At 41.1% G+C, this 18163-nt stretch overlaps 1 protein-coding gene across 8 annotated transcripts in view; it reads left to right on the forward strand.

Moving 5' to 3' along the window:
• The window catches only part of PDE4D (phosphodiesterase 4D), a 925196-nt gene extending 907295 nt beyond the window's left edge, over window positions 1–17901 (forward strand). For all 8 annotated transcript variants that reach the window (XM_083153306.1, XM_083153323.1, XM_083153297.1 and 5 more), the window contains 8 exons: window positions 2063–2241; window positions 3298–3396; window positions 3512–3676; window positions 4451–4550; window positions 8089–8243; window positions 10289–10411; window positions 10798–10980; window positions 12334–17901. In XM_083153306.1, coding sequence (XP_083009432.1) covers window positions 2063–2241; window positions 3298–3396; window positions 3512–3676; window positions 4451–4550; window positions 8089–8243; window positions 10289–10411; window positions 10798–10980; window positions 12334–12735 — 1406 coding nt within the window. In that variant the 3' untranslated portion in view covers window positions 12736–17901. The remainder of the gene's footprint in view (window positions 1–2062; window positions 2242–3297; window positions 3397–3511; window positions 3677–4450; window positions 4551–8088; window positions 8244–10288; window positions 10412–10797; window positions 10981–12333) is intronic.
• The last annotated feature ends 262 nt before the right edge of the window (window positions 17902–18163 follow it).

Genomic DNA, 18163 nt, shown 5'->3' on the forward strand with positions numbered 1-18163 from the left:
TGTGGTCCTTTTGCTGCGATCCGATGCATCTCTTCTGCTGGTGGTGTGGCTCACAGGCTCCAATGCGATACACACCAGGCAGCACATCGCATTGAGCTTGCTGTCAAATGCATGCGATTTGTACAGGTATGCGATTGATCACCACAATGGCATAAAAGTGACTAAATCGCATTTATATTGCCCTAGTGTTTGAGCAACTTAAAACTGAGCTGATCCTCTTCCAACCATCCAGCATATTGACGGTATAACTATCTCTCCTCCAGTTCCCAAGTGCGCTGTCTGCTGGCTCTCCCGGGAGGCAGCTTGTGCTGCCTGGGTCCTGGGGAGCCCTCCTCCCCTCCACATACATTCTGGGGCAGGCAGGGAGACTTCCATCTCCCTGCCTGCCGCCGTCCCCCGCAGGGGTTAAGATTCGCCGTCAGGCGCAGCGACCCCCTGCGACACTGAATACTGGGATACAGTGAAGGCTTCATCCCTCCGGAACGCGGCTACAGTGCAGCGAATCCTAAACAGGATTCGCTGCACGCCGCGATTATGTTCATTGAATACTGCCCTAAGAATAGTCGATTACATGGAAATGTTCGGAATTGGATGGACACGACTGGAGGACTCCCTACCTTCCTACAGCAGAACCGCATGTGGGAAGGTCAATTGGGATGTCCCCTGAGATAATACGAGTCTCGTACCATTGAGTGGAGCGAAAGCAATTGTGAATTTGTGTTTTGAGGTAATTTTATAATGAATCGATAAAGCCTTCCCATATCTGGAAAAAAATGTTGTGCGTTCTTCCTTGTGGAGGGATGATTCAACCCATTCCATGTGAAACACATGGAAAATTTTATCCCTAAACAACGGTACAATGGGGGGTTCTGCATGGATCCACTGTGGTATAATGCATTTGCGGTCAACTGCTGAAACAATAAGCATTAGTTTCTTGCTATCCCGTAATATTGTTGTATTGGGATGGAAAATTCCCAAGATTGCCCATTCAGCCGTTAGTGGCAAGCGGTTAAAGAGGTACATAGTGGAGAAACCTTGCTGCCTCCAATATTTTGTCTCATGGTGTTCCCTACATCTGGAATTCTCTACCTCTCCCTATAAGACTCTCCAACACTATACAAAACTTTAATAGTGATCTCAAGACCATCTGCTTCATGTTCCAAGCTCACTGTCTACTCCATCTGTGTCACTCCTGTGTGTGTGCCCCTTCCCTTTAGAATGTAAAGGCCCCCACACACTAGAACGATTTTTTTGGCCGATTGTCCGATTTTCGACCGATCGGTCGGAAATCGGACAATCGGCCAAAAAATCGTTCTAGTGTGTGGGGCCTTAAGCTGTCATGAGCAGGGCCTTCCCCCTCATGTGCTTTTCCCCATACTCCTTACAATGGCACTTAACTCTGTTTCTGTCAACAAGAGGATTATTTCAGTGTCATGTCCACCAGTGCAGCAATGTTACACCTACTTGTACTACATTGTCTTGTACTGTAAGGGCTATTTCACACACTTTGGCTCCTGCCGGGTGGCGAAAACCCGCACGGCCAGGAAGCCGTGCCGCACTCAATAGTTTAGAATGGTAGGGATGGCCACAGCCCGGCAGCCGTCCCTTTCAGTGGTGGGATCCGGCTGCAACCGGGCGGCCTGGCCGTGGCCTTCCCGTGTGAATAGAAACAATAGTGTCCATTAACAACTAGTGTGCGCGGCACGGCTTTTGACCGTGCAGGATTTCGCCGCCTGGCAGGAGCCGGAGTGTGTGAAATAGCCCTAAAGTCATATTTTTCCTGTTTGGTGCATCTATGTATGTACTTCATTAGGTGCTGCGGAACCCTTGTGGCACCATATAAATCAATAAAAGATAATGACTGATGAAGATAATAAGAATAGTATTACATTGTAATTGTTCATGGTTCACAGCTGTGATTATTATCCCAAATAATGTGCGGCTTGTATCTTCCATGATTCCCATTGGGTGGAGAATCGCCTTTGTGTGTGCATTTAGTTGGAATCGGGCATACGGCGAATTTCATTAACGTTCATTTTAATTTATGCATGTCGCTATGTAGATAAACAACATGAAGTGGAGATGCCAACGCAGGCCCAGAAAGACAAAGACAAAGAGAAGAAGAAGAGGCCCATGTCTCAGATCAGTGGGGTGAAGAAACTAATGCACAGCTCTAGCCTGACCAACTCAAGTATCCCCAGGTTTGGCGTAAAAAGTGAAACTGAAGACTCTCTAGCCAAGGTGAGATATAAAAGTCATGTCCGTGGGAGAAATGGGTCATCCACTTTAGGACAAGCTCTTTCTCACTTAATATAAGGAAGCACCACCTCCCACACATAGCAAATAGCCTACAGGCCCCTCCGTTACTAGAGGGCAGTCATCACTGGAAGACTCTTAACCCGGCCAAACTTATATAACAAGAGCCCTGTGAAACTAGTGAAGAAGTCTGACCAAGCTAACTCCCATCTGTGAGCTGGACGCGAAGTTCTAGCTAGCATCATATTTACTACATCCGTGGTTCTCAACTGCAGTCCTCAAGTATCTGCAACAGGTCATGTATTCAGGATTTCTTTGATCATGTACAGGCATGTCCTGGTCTGTAATTGTTCCACCTGTTTCCACAGAGAGGAATACTGAAAACATGACCTGTTGGGTGTTCTTGAAGACTGTGCGACATAGCTATGGCATGTTATATTAAGCCCGGATGTTAAAGGGGTGAGGGGCTGTAACATTAAAACTTACATGATTCTTTATATTTGATGAAATGATTAATACTTGATCTGAATACTCAATACTTATGCAGTTAAGGGGTGTACTCATGGTGCAATTTTGCTTGCGATTCGATTCCATTATAAAAGAAAAATCGAATAGAAAAATAGACCAAATCGAACCGTATGTATGGGGCATAAGGCCTTCATAGTCTCTGCATAGTGTATCTTATATCAGTTGTGCACACCCAGAGAGCGATTGCTAATCTACTGGTAAGGGGCAGCTTCAACCACTCTTTGCTGTGCATCCCGATAGCTATTTTTATTCATTTTTCATATTTTTGGCAGTACAACGCTGTTTAAAAAGCATGGTGGTAATTAATTCATGGCATCCTCCTACACGCCATGTGTTCCTGTATCTATCAGCTAAGACGACACTAGCAGAATGTTCCAGGCTGCGCGTACCAAGTCCACAGCTGTAGGGGATGGGGGTGCGGCAGGGAGCTCAGTCATGTGACCATTCCGCGCATTACCTGCATCACTTATGTGACACCGTCTCATCCTTCTCTGCTTTTCTCATTCCCTCCAGGAACTTGAAGATGTGAACAAATGGGGCCTTAATGTTTTTAAAGTAGCGGAATTTTCTGGAAACCGACCTCTCACGGTGGTCATACACACTATATTTCAGGTAGGGCTTTGTGCCGCGTCCAAATACATACATTGTGTATACGTGTAAGCACACTGCTTCACCGGTGCCGTGCTGTATGTTCACTTTGTTCTTCTTTGTCTGTGTTCTCCTGCAGGAACGGGATCTGTTGAAGACGTTTAAAATTCCAGTAGACACTTTAGTTACATACTTAATGACTCTAGAAGATCATTATCATGCGGATGTGGCTTATCATAATAACATACACGCGGCAGATGTTGCGCAGTCTACTCACGTGCTGCTTTCAACCCCAGCTCTGGAGGTACGGACGCCTACATTCTCACCCGGTTCTCCTCATACCCACTGCATTATGGGAGCTTCCTCCTGTAATATTAAGGGCTTCGTCCATTAGCCCAGCATAGACTTCTTAGAGTATGGGTCATAGGATCGACAATCTTTAGGTCGACAGTCACTATGTCGACACATGAAATAGGTTGACATCTAGTAAGTCGGCATGGTTATTAGGTCAACACAAGTATTAAGTCGATATAAAAAACAAGGGTTTTTCATGTTTTTTTACGTTAATCGAGGTGGACACAGTATAAGTGTACCACTTTTCTCACCATTCTACACTCGGCACACTATTATATTCATACTCTGTGCCCACTTGGAAAGTATGAAAAACCACCTTTTTAAAAAAAAATATATATATAAAAAAAAACATGAAAAACTCATGTCAACCCTTTTCTTGTGTCGACCTAATGACTATCTACCTAATGCTTGTAGACCTAGTGATCCCATCCCAACTTCGTATTTGGGTTATTTATACTCTTAGTGATATGTGAAAATGACGGTACCCCTAGCGCTGCACTTGTGGGGGGTGTCAGGGAGGATGAGCCCCAATGTACAAGTGTTCCCACTTTTTTTGCCCTGAATTTCCCCATAGTTTGGGCATGAACTACTGTATGTATGAACATAGTGGGTGTTACTGTGCCTATGCTCCCAGTCTCTGCCGTCCTCCTTGTCACTATATGAGCAATGGATGCAGGATTGTCACTGACAAAAATTATATTTTGTGTGTTTTTTTTCCCCCTAGTCTGTATTCACAGATCTGGAAATTCTTGCTGCGATCTTTGCAAGTGCAATACATGATGTTGATCATCCCGGGGTTTCCAACCAGTTTCTTATTAACACAAGTAAGTGGGAATGATATTCAACATTCTGCTTTAAAGTCTCACCTGAAATATTATATATCATCTATGTCTAGTGTCTGTGTGTCTCCTAAACACTGCCATCCATTGTTAGCGAGTGAAACTACATCTCTTTCCCTCTCACACATGCACAAAGAGGCAATCACAAGGTAGCAGACTAGCTTTCGAAGCATTAGCTTTGAGCGGGCTTACTAGTGTGTACAGATGGAGCCCCTTCACTGAACTGAGACGCGCGTGCGTCTCACACGCATGCGTGCCCCAGTCTCACACGCTGCGTGTCCCTGCCCATCTCCACTTCAGGGAGACGGGCAGGGTTAGGGGGGGGCGCTCGGGGCTTCAACGGCGGGGGAGGCGGCGGGGACCGGAGACAGGCTTTGTTGTCCAGGGGCGGGGCTGGTGTTTTGCCCTGCAAGGATGAAGCCAGCCCCATCTGTATATGTGTGTAGGTGTATATACTGTATGTGTGTATATATATATATATATATAACAAAAATAAATTTAAACAGTGCGCACAGGGTTAAAAAATATATATATAAACCACATACAGGTGGGGAGAGTTTTTCATTACAAATCCTCAATCTGAACTTGAAAAAAACGATGATGATATAGAAAGATAGTTCCTTCAGTAGTTTAAAATGCACTCAGTTTGTAGAAAACGGGCTGCTCCGTGCTGCACCCACAGGCGTCCTGTATCCCACAGGCAAAGTTTTATCCACAACAAAAAGAACAGGCGCTCCATAGTGCAATTATCCTAAGTTTAAAAAAAGTATTTTATTTACCACAATGGTCAGGGTAAACGTACCAAAGGTGGCGGTCTAACACACCGCAGAAATGAAAGCTGAGAATTGGTGCATAACACCTTGTCACCACTGTAGGAGCGGTCACTCTCGCCTGGGCTCCACAGTCTGGGTCACACTAGGCCAAACCCCCCCCCCCCCCCTGTGTGCGCCTATGTTTTGCTTTCTCTTGTTTTGTTGTTTTTCCTGTCTTCTGTTACCACACATTCTGGTTTTGAGTGTTTCTTTTATTGAGATTACTGATGGGAAGGCTAGTAGTGTTCATTCTAAAACCTGACATATTTGAAAACCCATGCAGTTCCTCTTCCCTGCCTGGGGTGTCGCTGTCTGCTGTGGTGTTTCTAGCACGGGTCTGGTTTGGATATCAGTGCTGATATACAGACCACACTGTGCTAGAAGCACTACAGCAGACAGCGACACCCCAGGCAGGGAAGAGGACCTGCATGGGTTTTCAAAGATGGTGGGTGCTAGAATGAACACTAGTGATAACCATGTTTTACCTTCTCTGACCGGCAACAAGTCGCTCTCTTTCCTATTATTCAGTGTATCTAAATATAGGCCAGATAATATGCGACGTGTAATGGTCAAGGACGGTTCCTGATACAAATGAGAGATACATTCTGTTTGTACAAGGTTCTGTAGTAATTACCCATATTTGGTATTTTATTTCCTGTTGCGTCATTTTTGATATTTGTTCAGATATTCCCTCATTACCAAGAAATATTAATCGTTTCTAGGGAATCACTAATGATGGTAACATCCAAATAATTATTGGTCATGGAGACTGGATAACCAGCTACTGTCGTGTCTCATTGTGTTGCTAATCCCTGAGGCAATGTTTTTTGTGAGAAAGAAGAGCTTCGGTTGTCTGCGGCATTCTGCACATTTTGTGTTCCCTGTGCCTAAATATAATCATTGGGTTTCTACTGCCTGCCTAGTAACCGGAGGGATACCCCAGAGTGCAAAAATCTATCTCATGACTCATCCTGCAAATTAGTGGAGACAGTCAGAGACGAGAGCTGGATTCTAGTAGATTATGTGCTGGGTTTGATGGTTTAACCTATTTAACCTTTTAAGCACTTATTACATCATTTATTTTATGCATATAAATTAAAACAATCTATCTTGTTTTCTGCATATGACTAATTAATCATTTCCATTATAACGGGTATGCACCTCTATGGGCAGTGGTACAGCCATTGGTTGTGTGTGGTGCTGACGGCAGCGAGTGTTGTTTAGCCTCTTGTTCCCCATGCCGTCCAGTACTCCGGCACAATGGTGATGTTGCTCTTCTTCCAGGCTGCTGCCAGCACCCCACACCGCCAACGGCTGTACCCACAGAGGTAGGGAAAGAGGTTAGGTTCTCAAGCAAACCAAATCAACTCTAAACGAGTTGTAAACATTTTAAAATAACATTTTCTTTTTTACAGGTGCATTTTCTCTTTTGCTTTCGTTTTTCTTATCCTTTTTCTTATTCTTGCTGTTTCACATCTTATTTGTCTCTATTTTACACTCAATTTTAGCGCTCATTTCATCCCATGAATTAATAATTTTCATTAAAAAAATTATTGATTATTTTAAAAGTACAAGGCTATACATAAATGCTTTACAGCTCCAAGCCCCTTTCTCCAGAAAGTAGTTGTACTCAACACTTACACAAGGCCTGCAACCCTACACGGGGCCAGCAACCCTACACAGGGCCAGCAACCCTACACGGGGCCAGCAACCCTACACAGGGCCCGCACAGGGCCAGCAACCCTACACGGGGCCAGCAACCCTACACAGGGCCAGCACGGGGCAAGAAACCCTATAGGGGGCCAGCAACCCTACACGGGTCCAGCAACCCTAAACGGGGCCAGCAACCCTACACGGGGCCAGCAACCCAACCCAATGTGTACAAAGACTCTATAGCACAGCTGCTGCAGCTCGGTACAGAGCGACTGCAACATCATGGTAAAGTCACAGGAGGCGGCTTATGTGTGACCATCGGACATCCTGAGTAACCCACAGATTATTTAGGATGTCTGGCCGGCTGCAGGGGCAGCGACGCTGCATCCGAGGACCCAGACAGTGGTTTCATTACAATGAATGAACATGCTACATTACTACAATGCTTCCTGACGCCAGCAGCATGTCAGTGCGAGCAACATCGATTCCCCAGATCTGCATATACCCAGATCCAAAAGCATCATCCATCTGTGAGTTCACCGGAATAGCGTTCACCTTTTCAGTTCACTTTTGGTCCCCAGAGAAAACGAATATAAATTTCCATACAACCAAGCTGATGATTGATTACAAACATTCTGCAAATCCTTAGGAATGGCTCTGTGGGATGAGAGGCATTAGTAATCCATCCCAGAAGCTATATTGATATGCGGGGCGGAGCCTCCACAGAGCCGTTAGGATACAGAGCTGGCTATTGTTTTCTAGGAAGCGTTTTCTTCTGTGGGTGTCAGACAGTTGGATAGGGGGCTGGGGTGGTTCTAGATGCGTATCTGGGTAACCTGAATTGAAGCCTCCCCTCCCTGATTTATATGCGTGCTACACATAACACTGCAACAGTCCTGTCCTTTTTTTTTTTTTTTAATGGTTTCATGCTGCTTCGTTGCAATCAAGCAATCATATCCTATCATTAACATTTGTACCATTTTCATGCTTCTTCCAGTTTTTTTTCTGATATCCCCTTGTGCTGCGTCTCGTAAAAATGTCCTTTCATTTTCTTCCAGACTCGGAATTAGCCTTGATGTACAATGACTCATCGGTTCTGGAGAACCATCATTTAGCTGTGGGGTTCAAGCTGCTGCAAGAGGAGAACTGTGACATTTTCCAGAACTTGACCAAAAAGCAGAGACAATCATTACGGAAAATGGTCATTGACATAGTGAGTACAGATTGTTATCACCCTGCTTGTTCTGTTCTTTCAGAGAGCCGGCCTGGCGTTACAGTATACACGGAATTCTTCTTCTCACCCATTTATCATACTTCTAGCTATTATTTATGCTGTCCAAGTTATATTCTATAAATCCTGGAATGCAGGTGCGCACACCTGTTGGATTACTTTCAGCAGGTGCATACAACCTGTGGTTCTGCAAACGCTGTAGGACCACAACTACCAGCATCCTCTGCGGACCAGCAATTGGACTGTTCTGTTAGTGCAGGGTTAGGAAACCTGAAGGTCTCATGACTTTTCTGGAAGCAGAATACCCCTCACGCTAGCTACCGTATCTCCCGTACATCAGAGTGTCATGAGCTGTGGAACTAGAAGTACCAGTATGCCCTCCCCATGTGGGCACAAGCTGAAATGCTTGCCTATGATTTACAGTATATTTTATATTCTGTCCTCCCCTGCTGTGTCTGGAGTTAAGGTCTTCGAGATCTCACACCCTCTCTCGTTAGCTAAAACTGTCCCCGTCTGGGGGAAAGGTGTGAGAGTCGGATATTTTCTGCATTCTTCTCAGGAACATGTCTTGTGTGTTTATGGGCTGTAATTAGAATTACACGAGGCAGCTGACGAGTCTGTTTCCTATATCTCGAATACGCCATGAATTAACCCATGGTGGTGCTGGAGACACTATAATGTAATACTTGTCTTTATGGCATTTTTACTTGGCGTTTTATTGACTTGTCATTTTACAATTGAAGTTATTTTACTCTGCCATACTTTTCTTTACATCACAGCCTACTGTAACATAAGGTGCTGTTATATCTGCTCTATATTGTCATATACATGTACACGGTAGATACTACCTATGTTCTAGGTACATGAATAGCTTGATTGATTGTTCATCAAAAGGCAAGAGTCCACCCCACCACCTCTCACCGCTTCATGCCCCCCCGCCCCACCTCTCACCGCTTCATGCCCCCTGCCCCACCTCTCACCGCTTCATGCCCCCTGCCCCACCTCTCACCGCTTCATGCCCCCCCACCTTTCACCACTTCATGCCCCCAGAGCTGGATTGTGCATTAGCAACCTTGTCTCTTGTGTTGAGCCCAGTGGTTGCTGAGGGTTCTAGGTTACTTAAAACAGAGGATACAAGACCAAATCAGTCTCTTGCCTTAAGCCATACAGGGTCTTGCTCAGGCTCTACACTGAGGGGGGGGGGGGGGACAAACCATGCAGCCCCTAAATGACATTTCCCATTGTAAAATGACAGTTAGAAGCTGCTTGATTGGTACTTATCACTCTCTTTAATCTTTGCTAAAGCGCCGCCTTAGTTAGTGGAGCTGGTACAGTGGTTCCGCAGTGCATCTCATCTATGCATGCATATGACCCTATTGCTGTAGCTTTATAAAATTAGTTCTTATCTTTATATGTATTTATGATAAGAGTATCAAAATGATAGATGATGAAAGGGAAGTCAGAGGGACTTGGGGGGTTAGGATAATCTGATGCTCTCTCTCTCTTGTGTCCTATGTGTTAGGCCTGTAGCTCTTTACATGTCCTACTTGTTGTTAGCCATCAGTGCATTCTCGATGTCAGGTTGTTTCCCCTAATTACATTGGTTGGCGTCTCTGCCATTTCTCATGCCCAGCTAGATTTGTATTCCTGACCGCAGCACAGAGACCGCAGCGGGCACATTGTTCACAGCCGTACAAATGTTGCCTCCCTATAACCGTATCAGTCGCAGGATAGGCCCAAAATAGCTTCGCCCAGTCTCAAGAAGAGGGGTTTGATCTCTGACTGTAACCTTCATCACAGATTTGATTTTGCCTGTATAGAATTAACAGGCGGGCACAGATCCATGGGGGGTGCATCTTTGCAGGCGGTGGTACTGCCACATTATGCTGACGCTGGAATGTATTATCCTCTTAATCCTTAATTTTTAGCAATATTTTTTCCTTTGAATAAATCACCTTAAAGGTGAAAATAATTAGTTTTCTTTCATAAAGGCAAATCTATAATTGCTCATTCTTTTCTTTTCCAAGGTACTAGCGACAGACATGTCAAAGCATATGAACTTACTGGCTGATTTAAAAACAATGGTGGAAACCAAGAAAGTGACGAGCTCGGGGGTCCTTCTTCTTGACAACTACTCGGACAGGATCCAGGTAATTTTATCGGAAGTTGTTACATGGCCGACATTGGGGGGTTTGTTGAGGGTGTAGGGTGTTATTCCCATTATTGAACATCACACTTACATCCTGTGGTCCTTTACAAGTGTACCACACCCCTCCCCCAGTGGTGGCAGTGATGATTTCAGCCCTCAGATAACGACAGGTCATCGTTAGTAGAACACAAGTGTCCCGAGATTGTTCCAATGACTCTTAGCAGATGAAGCTATTTAGTAGTGTCCTGTTCTCCATTCATCTGGCTCTTACACCAAATCGCTCTTCTTGACTGCACCTCACAGCTAAGCCGAGTGTAAATGAAAAGCCAGGCTTGTGCCACCTGTGTAATAACTCAGCGGGTGATGGTGTTTTTACGTCTATTTTAGGTTCTGCAGAACATGGTACATTGTGCGGATCTCAGTAATCCAACCAAGCCTCTGCAGCTATACCGACACTGGACAGACCGGATAATGGAGGAATTCTTCAGGCAAGGCGACCGGGAGAGGGAGCGAGGGATGGAAATAAGCCCCATGTGTGATAAGCACAATGCGTCTGTGGAAAAATCACAGGTACATTCAATCATTCTGTTAAGGAAAAGTCCAAGCTGTTTGTGTCATGCAGATGACAGTAATAATAATTGTTGCTTTAGTTTGTAGGATCTGATACATTCTATTGCCCTACATTCTAATTTTCGATTTATGTTACGGCTAGAGGAGATCCCAACAGAAATGTATTTTTCTTTTTGATAGCCGGTTCATATTTTTAAACATATATCTGATAGCTTCACATGATTGTTTCCAATAGAGGCATTCTGCAGAAACTGTTAGCATGTCATGTAAATTGGAGGGACTTTTACAGAACACCGAGCTCGGAGGGGAGTTTCAAAGCCTCTCTGCTCACTTCATCATGCGACTGTGGTTCCCATGGCCGTTCATGCACAGAATAATAAATCTATACTAGCAGGCTGAAGTAATAGAGGTACAGGTTGAGTATCCCGTATCCAAAATGCTCGGGACCAGGAGAATTTTGGATAACGGATTATTCCGTATTTCGGAATATTTTTATATTTTAATTATGTATTTTGAAGTATCTTGCATGTTTGCTGTATAAACACATAAAATACACACAAATATATTTTATTACCACATAAAATACACACAAATATATTTTATTTGTTCAAAAAACAAGGTTTCAAAGCATGAAACAAAATTTGTGTACTATCTCAGATATTGAATTTGAATACCAAGCAATCATTTTCTTGCATATATATAGTGCCAGTTACATATCATGTCCTCAGTAGTGCTGTTACAAATGTCCCCAGTCAGTTTTTAGCAAAAAAAATATTTTTTTTTTCACTTTCTGGAATGTATGGTTTTCGGAATAATTCCGATAACGGATACTCGGATACGGGATACTCAACCTGTACAATGATGAATATTCTTATGACCTGCACATGTATGTGCTTGTTCCTCTACTCCCCCCCCCCCCCAAAATAAAAAATAAATAAAACAAAAAAAACACTTCTTGGGGTTTATTTACCAAGATGGGAGTTCTATTGAAGATGGGATGTTGCTGTGGGCGACCAATCAGAATATAGTTTTTATTTATTTAGCACCTTCTGAAGTATAATGGATAGGATCTGATTGGTTTCCCATAGACACCTTTGTGTTTACATGGTATTGAATATTAAATGGATAACAACACCCTAAGCCTGCATTAAGTCACTGAAAATTGTTGTCCATTGATACCCTGTCAATGTTTTTTATTATTTTTATTAATTGCACAATAGTTATAAGAACAAATGAAAACGATTTAAACATAAATATCATTAGCCATTTCCTTTCTTTTTAAAATATTAATTTATAATATATAAATAAACTAAAGTCCATCTAAAACATTTCTCCTCTTCTTTTTTGTATTAGGTCGGCTTTATAGACTACATTGTTCATCCATTGTGGGAGACGTGGGCAGACCTCGTTCACCCAGATGCCCAAGATATTCTGGACACTTTGGAGGACAATCGAGAATGGTATCAAAGCACAATTCCCCAGAGTCCATCCCCTGCACCGGATGAGCAGGAGGAAGGTAGACAAGGCCAAACAGAAAAATTCCAGTTTGAACTAACACTGGAAGAAGATGGGGAGTCTGACACAGAAAAGGACAGTGGCAGTCAAGTAGAAGAAGACAACAGCTGTAGTGACTCAAAGACCCTTTGTACACAGGACTCTGAATCCACTGAAATTCCACTTGATGAACAGGTGGAAGAAGAGGAAAGCCAAACAGAACCTAGCGCATTAGAAGGAGAGCATTCTCCAGACACGTAACAGTGTGACCGCTTTCCCTCTTATCTCTCTTATTTTTTCGTTCAGTTTTCGTTTTCTTTTTTAGAAAATGGTTTCCAAAGTGCATGAAACATGCCGCAACCATGGTCACACCTCACTTTCATCTGCCAGGATATTTGTTGATCAAAACTGACCTTATTTACTCAGTTTGGCACTCAGGAATATAAACCGAAATCCATCACCACAGCATTGAAAAGCTAACCGGTAAACATTGGCAGACCATTCAAGTCATCGGCTACTCCAAAACAGTTTCTCATGGAGTGACGAGAGCAGGAAGACCATGCGGTTCTGCTTGCAAAGAACAACCAGAGTGAGAGAGAAGCAGTACTAGAGTTCTGGCCTTTTTTGCACCTGAAGGCGGAGATGTGGAATTTTAAGACACATCACAGCTGGTACAGCATCGGGATGGGGAGCTGTGGAGATTACATCATTTTCTAATTTTAAGTCTTCCTGATGAAATGACTGAAAATATATATATATATATAAAAAAGAAAAATCTGCAGCTCATCGAGCTGCGACATCCTTTGCATTTTGTATCATATGTAATACAATTTTTTTTTTGTAGAGCTTACTTTTATTATTAAATATATTGAGGTATTCTATTTAAAAAAAAAAAAAAATTACAAAAAGGTACATTCATCCGCCACTGATTTTTTGTTCCAAAGAGTAACTTGCAAGTTTTCACTACAAAGTAATGTGCAACACTGGACAACTTCTCCGTTTTATGGATTTTTTTGCACCTTAGAATTTCATAGCAATTGATCGGACTCTAGTGATCCATCCTTTTTTATATGCTTGTACCTTTCTTAAAGACACTGTCTTGCAGGAAACCCTTTCAGTACAACTTAGTTTTTAATCCTCTTTTAATGTTCTGATTAGCACAGAAAGAATGCATTGGCCACTTTCCAATATAGTACGGAAGGTCACCCCCTCTGTTATGTACAGTTCACCCCGTATCAATGTCTCAAGCCTCGATAAACCACACAATAGGGAGAACATCGTCCAAGATTTTGCGTGATCTTAAAGCTCCATGCTGTGTACGTGAACTTAAATGTAATGCAAAGTTGTTTCATACTGAATGCCTTTAGCTGTGTTCCATGTCCTAACTTAATTGGCTTGTGTGCAATACCCTAGAAAGTTGAAAATATGTTCTTCAAGGTTTTATAGTCATATAGCTGTATCCTATAGCTGTGAAATTGTAGCATACAGCTATGGTGATCAATACAGTATACATATATGTGAACTGTACGTTCATTCACAGGTCTGAACATCAGCAACATCACACTTACATCCTGTGGTTCCTTACAACAGCAAAATGTTTTTTGAACGCATCCAGACCCAACATTTCCAAAAATAAAATAAAGAAAGTTCAGCATAAGACAAATGTCATATTAATCCTAGAGCTAAAAGTAAAAAAAAAAATAATAATTATAAAATGAATCTTTATTGCTGAAGGAGCAATGTTACTATTAAAGCTTTTGGCACTGACGGAGAATGTCTGTCTAGTTCTAAAATCATCCGTACTCTGTAAAAATAATGCATCAAATTGCATGCAGACTAATCTATTTGTGTATGATCTTGGCCAAAAACAAAAAAAAATATTTTTGACAAAAAATACAAAACAAAAAAATGTCATTTAAAAAAAAAATAAGGAAAAAAAGGATTTCAGCCTTCGGCGTAGCCTTAAGTGTCTCTTACTTGTGTTTCACGCCTTTAAAATAGTTTTTATTTGAAAACTTAGAAAAAAATGTTTCATTCGCAGTCAATACCTCCAGCAAAATATGTATTGGTAAATGCTTTTTTATAGCACCCACTGTGCTGTCCCATACGTAAAGATTCCCCATTTCACGTATCACCGATGCTGTTCATCTCTTTTCCTCCCCCATGGAGTGCCTGGAATGTAACCATTAAAAAAAAAAAAAGCAATATTTATTTCCAAAAATAAAAGATAGACCTGAAAGGGTTAACAACTGCACTAATGGAAATTGTTTCATAATAGTGAACACGTCGCACCATTACGCATGCAAGAATTGAAAAATAAATAAAATAAACATCCATCCATCATTCATGGACAATCAGCGAGTATGAAAAGACAATGTTTTCGTAGATCAATCTAATGCACTGTATAATCCTTTTCTTTCCTTTTTTTTCTTCTCTCTCTCTCTCTTTTTTTTTTGCCCTGTTTGCCAAAGTGTGCTGTAAAACATTTCACACTGCTTTAAAAACAAAAAAGTTTAAGTGGCTTTTTTTATATATATTTTTTTAAACATTTAATTCATAATATGCCATAAGTAAAAGATGCAACCCATTTGGTGCTGTGTGGCTATACGTTGGTAACAGCATGCTTTACTTTTGCTGTTGTCAGCACGTTTTTTATATTATTATTTTTTTCAACCATGTGTTCTAGTTTTAGTGAAAGCTCGTTTAGAAGGTACAAAACAATTGCTTTCAAAAAGGAAAAAAAAAACTTGAATGAAATGGATTTACAGAGAGCTGTGTCAAAGTGCAACATGTTTTTTTTTATTATAAACATATTTATTTTTTATTACTTTTGTGCCATTCATTATTTTCCTCACCGAATGACCTTACCTGTTATACAGTCTTGTTTGTCTCTGTTTACAACCATGTATTTATTGTAATGTACATAATGTTAATTGTAAAATAACAGTTCTTATTATGACATCATCTTTATCCGGGTGGTGTTCTTATATCTTGAAACTCTTGGTGAGAGATGAATATTCTGTATATTTACTCCTTGTACATTTATCTTCTGTATTATATATATAATGTCACCTTAGAGCTTCTTTACGGAAAAATTTGAAAAACAAAAAAATGCTAAATCTAAAGCTGCAGAACTTTGGGCCCAGGGCTGTGCCTTAAACTCTGAACTAACTAACTTTAATGTGTTTTGCTGCATTTGGTAATGGTGGTAGACGGAAAAAGGCTGGGCATTTCAGTGGGCATTTCTCTTGGGTTCATTCATGCACTTTTCTATCTGTTTATTTCATAGAAGCTATATGTGAGGTCCACACAAAAGGGTCCCATGCAAATAAACTTAATGTGGTCTGTAGTTCTAATATTTCGCAGATTTTAGAATGAGAATTCTAAAAAAAAAATTTTTACAAAAATTTCCATTCAAAATCACATTTTTTTTGTTTTTGCATTGAGATTTCATATTCCTTAATGTAAAAACGGATGGCTGTTAACCCTTTGAGTTCCAACATCTCTGTGAAAGAGTTGCAAAATATCTGCTAAAAATGGCGGCGCCGCTCACATTTGTTATATAAATTCAAATTTAAAACGTGTTAAAAAAATAAATAAAAAAAAATTCTATGTAAGGTAAAAAATATTACAGGTCATTATATTTCACACCTATTTTCACAAATTTACTTTGCACTCAAAGGGTTAAGGTCATGGTAGCAATTGGGCTGTGGGAGATTAGGGAAATGGGGGAAGTTGATACCAATTGTTTCTGACTATTGTGAATCCAATGCTAGACCAATCTCGTAGCGTCTCAATCTTCCCCTTTGCTATTCTTCCACAGCCCTTTTGAGATCAAATACAGGGGTCAGACTTCACTGCGGAAGGGTGAACCAGCCCTTTACCATTGTATTTTTCTGCCCAATCACAATCTCGGCAGCCAGCTTTATAAGGAAATATGATACATGGAGTTATCACATGATTTATATAATGGTTTCATGTATTTGCTTTACACTCCTATGTCTGTGTGTATAATATATATATATATATATATATATATATATATATATATCCATATTTTCATTATTTATATACATTATTTATAAATCACACATGGTAAGTTCATCCATTCTTCATCCATTTTTGCTTTGTATCATCCCCCCAAAGCAATATTTAACTTGTGTATATATACATTTTCACATACTGTATGTGTAATATAATAGAGGGAATACATACAGTACTGTAACTCATTGTAGCGGTTTTTCAATATAACATTTACTCTGCTGCATGTATAGAAAATGTAGGACTATTTTCTATTTGCGACGTTTCCGAATAATGACACTTATACTAGTGTTCTAGTAATCCAAAGCTCTTCTTCTTTTTTGTAGAGAAAGTAATGTATACAGTAGATAACATTGTACAGAGATGTATAGTTGCACTATAATATTGAAATGAATATACATATCTTCCTATATAATATTTATATTATTTAAGCTACTGCACAGGTTTAACGGGAGAAGATGCCAATGGGATGACATAATGTCCAAAGCTATCGTTAAGGCCTAACGGCCTTCAGAGTAGTCTTTCTCTCCCCGATGGTACATCCAAATCTAACTGCACTTGCTGATGTCATAGTAGTGTCTCAGCAGTGCAGTTCTCTGCCTCAAAACGATGGATGTATTTGTGCACCGCTATAATATGTACTGTAGGTGTTACACAGCGCATGGTCATTTTTGGCTCGATAACCAACTTTGACCAGTTGTCTTTTCCCATTAAACACTGTTTTGTGCATTCTGGCCAGTTAAAACCCATAAGCACTGTGGGGGAGATGTATCAAGCGGTATAAAGAGTGGAAGAGTTGCCAGTAGCAACCAAATGGCTTTGATTGAGCATTTTTCAAGTACATTATATGAAATGTTGGTTAGGTGCTGATTGGTTGCTATGGCAACTACTTCTCTTGTCCATGATTCGTACAGCTTGATACTGTACACCTCCCCCTGTATTTCCTAATGTGACACGCCCCTATAGATCTATGTCATTCCATCGCTGCCCAGCCATCACGTTGGTGACTGCTCCGTGAAAGATTCTTTTTGTAGGTGATCAGAGCCTCCTTTTTTGACACACAAACTGTAGATTTTAGCAGCCCTGGTCCAAAGGATTTTGATTGCTTTTGTTTTAAAACAGATAAATAAAAATAAAAAAGGGATTCTAAAGCTACGTACTCCAGAATTATGTATGTTGTTGATTTCTTTTTTTTTTTTTTTTTTTTGCTGTTTTTGTTTGTTGGGGGGGGGTATGTCAGTAGAATGGCATCCTGTGTGAACACTGCAAATGATTTTCAATGTTTCTTAGCCTCTTTAACAGCCTATGGGATAGTACTGTAAATCAATATCTTCATATGAATTTTTTATATGCAATGGAAATAAAAGCATGGGTTGGTTCTGCCTATCTTTGTGTTTCTATGTGTTTTTTATCCGTTATGCTATGAGATTGTAATGGCGTATGCAGGAGGTTACGGTAGAGATCAGTGGTCAGGGAACAGAGGTAAATTACCCCAAATGGGGTAAAAATTAAATTACTGGGGTAATGGACAGTCGCGCTGCCGAGACACAGCCGGGCATGCATATGAATCTATATTCATCCATCCATTACCCCCCAGGAATGTCATTTGATTGCATATAGAATCTATATATAGATTCTATATGCATAC

The sequence above is a fragment of the Crinia signifera genome, chromosome 1 (genome assembly GCF_055691185.1).
Source record: "Crinia signifera chromosome 1, ASM5569118v1, whole genome shotgun sequence".
NCBI classification, from domain to species: Eukaryota; Metazoa; Chordata; class Amphibia; order Anura; family Myobatrachidae; genus Crinia; species Crinia signifera.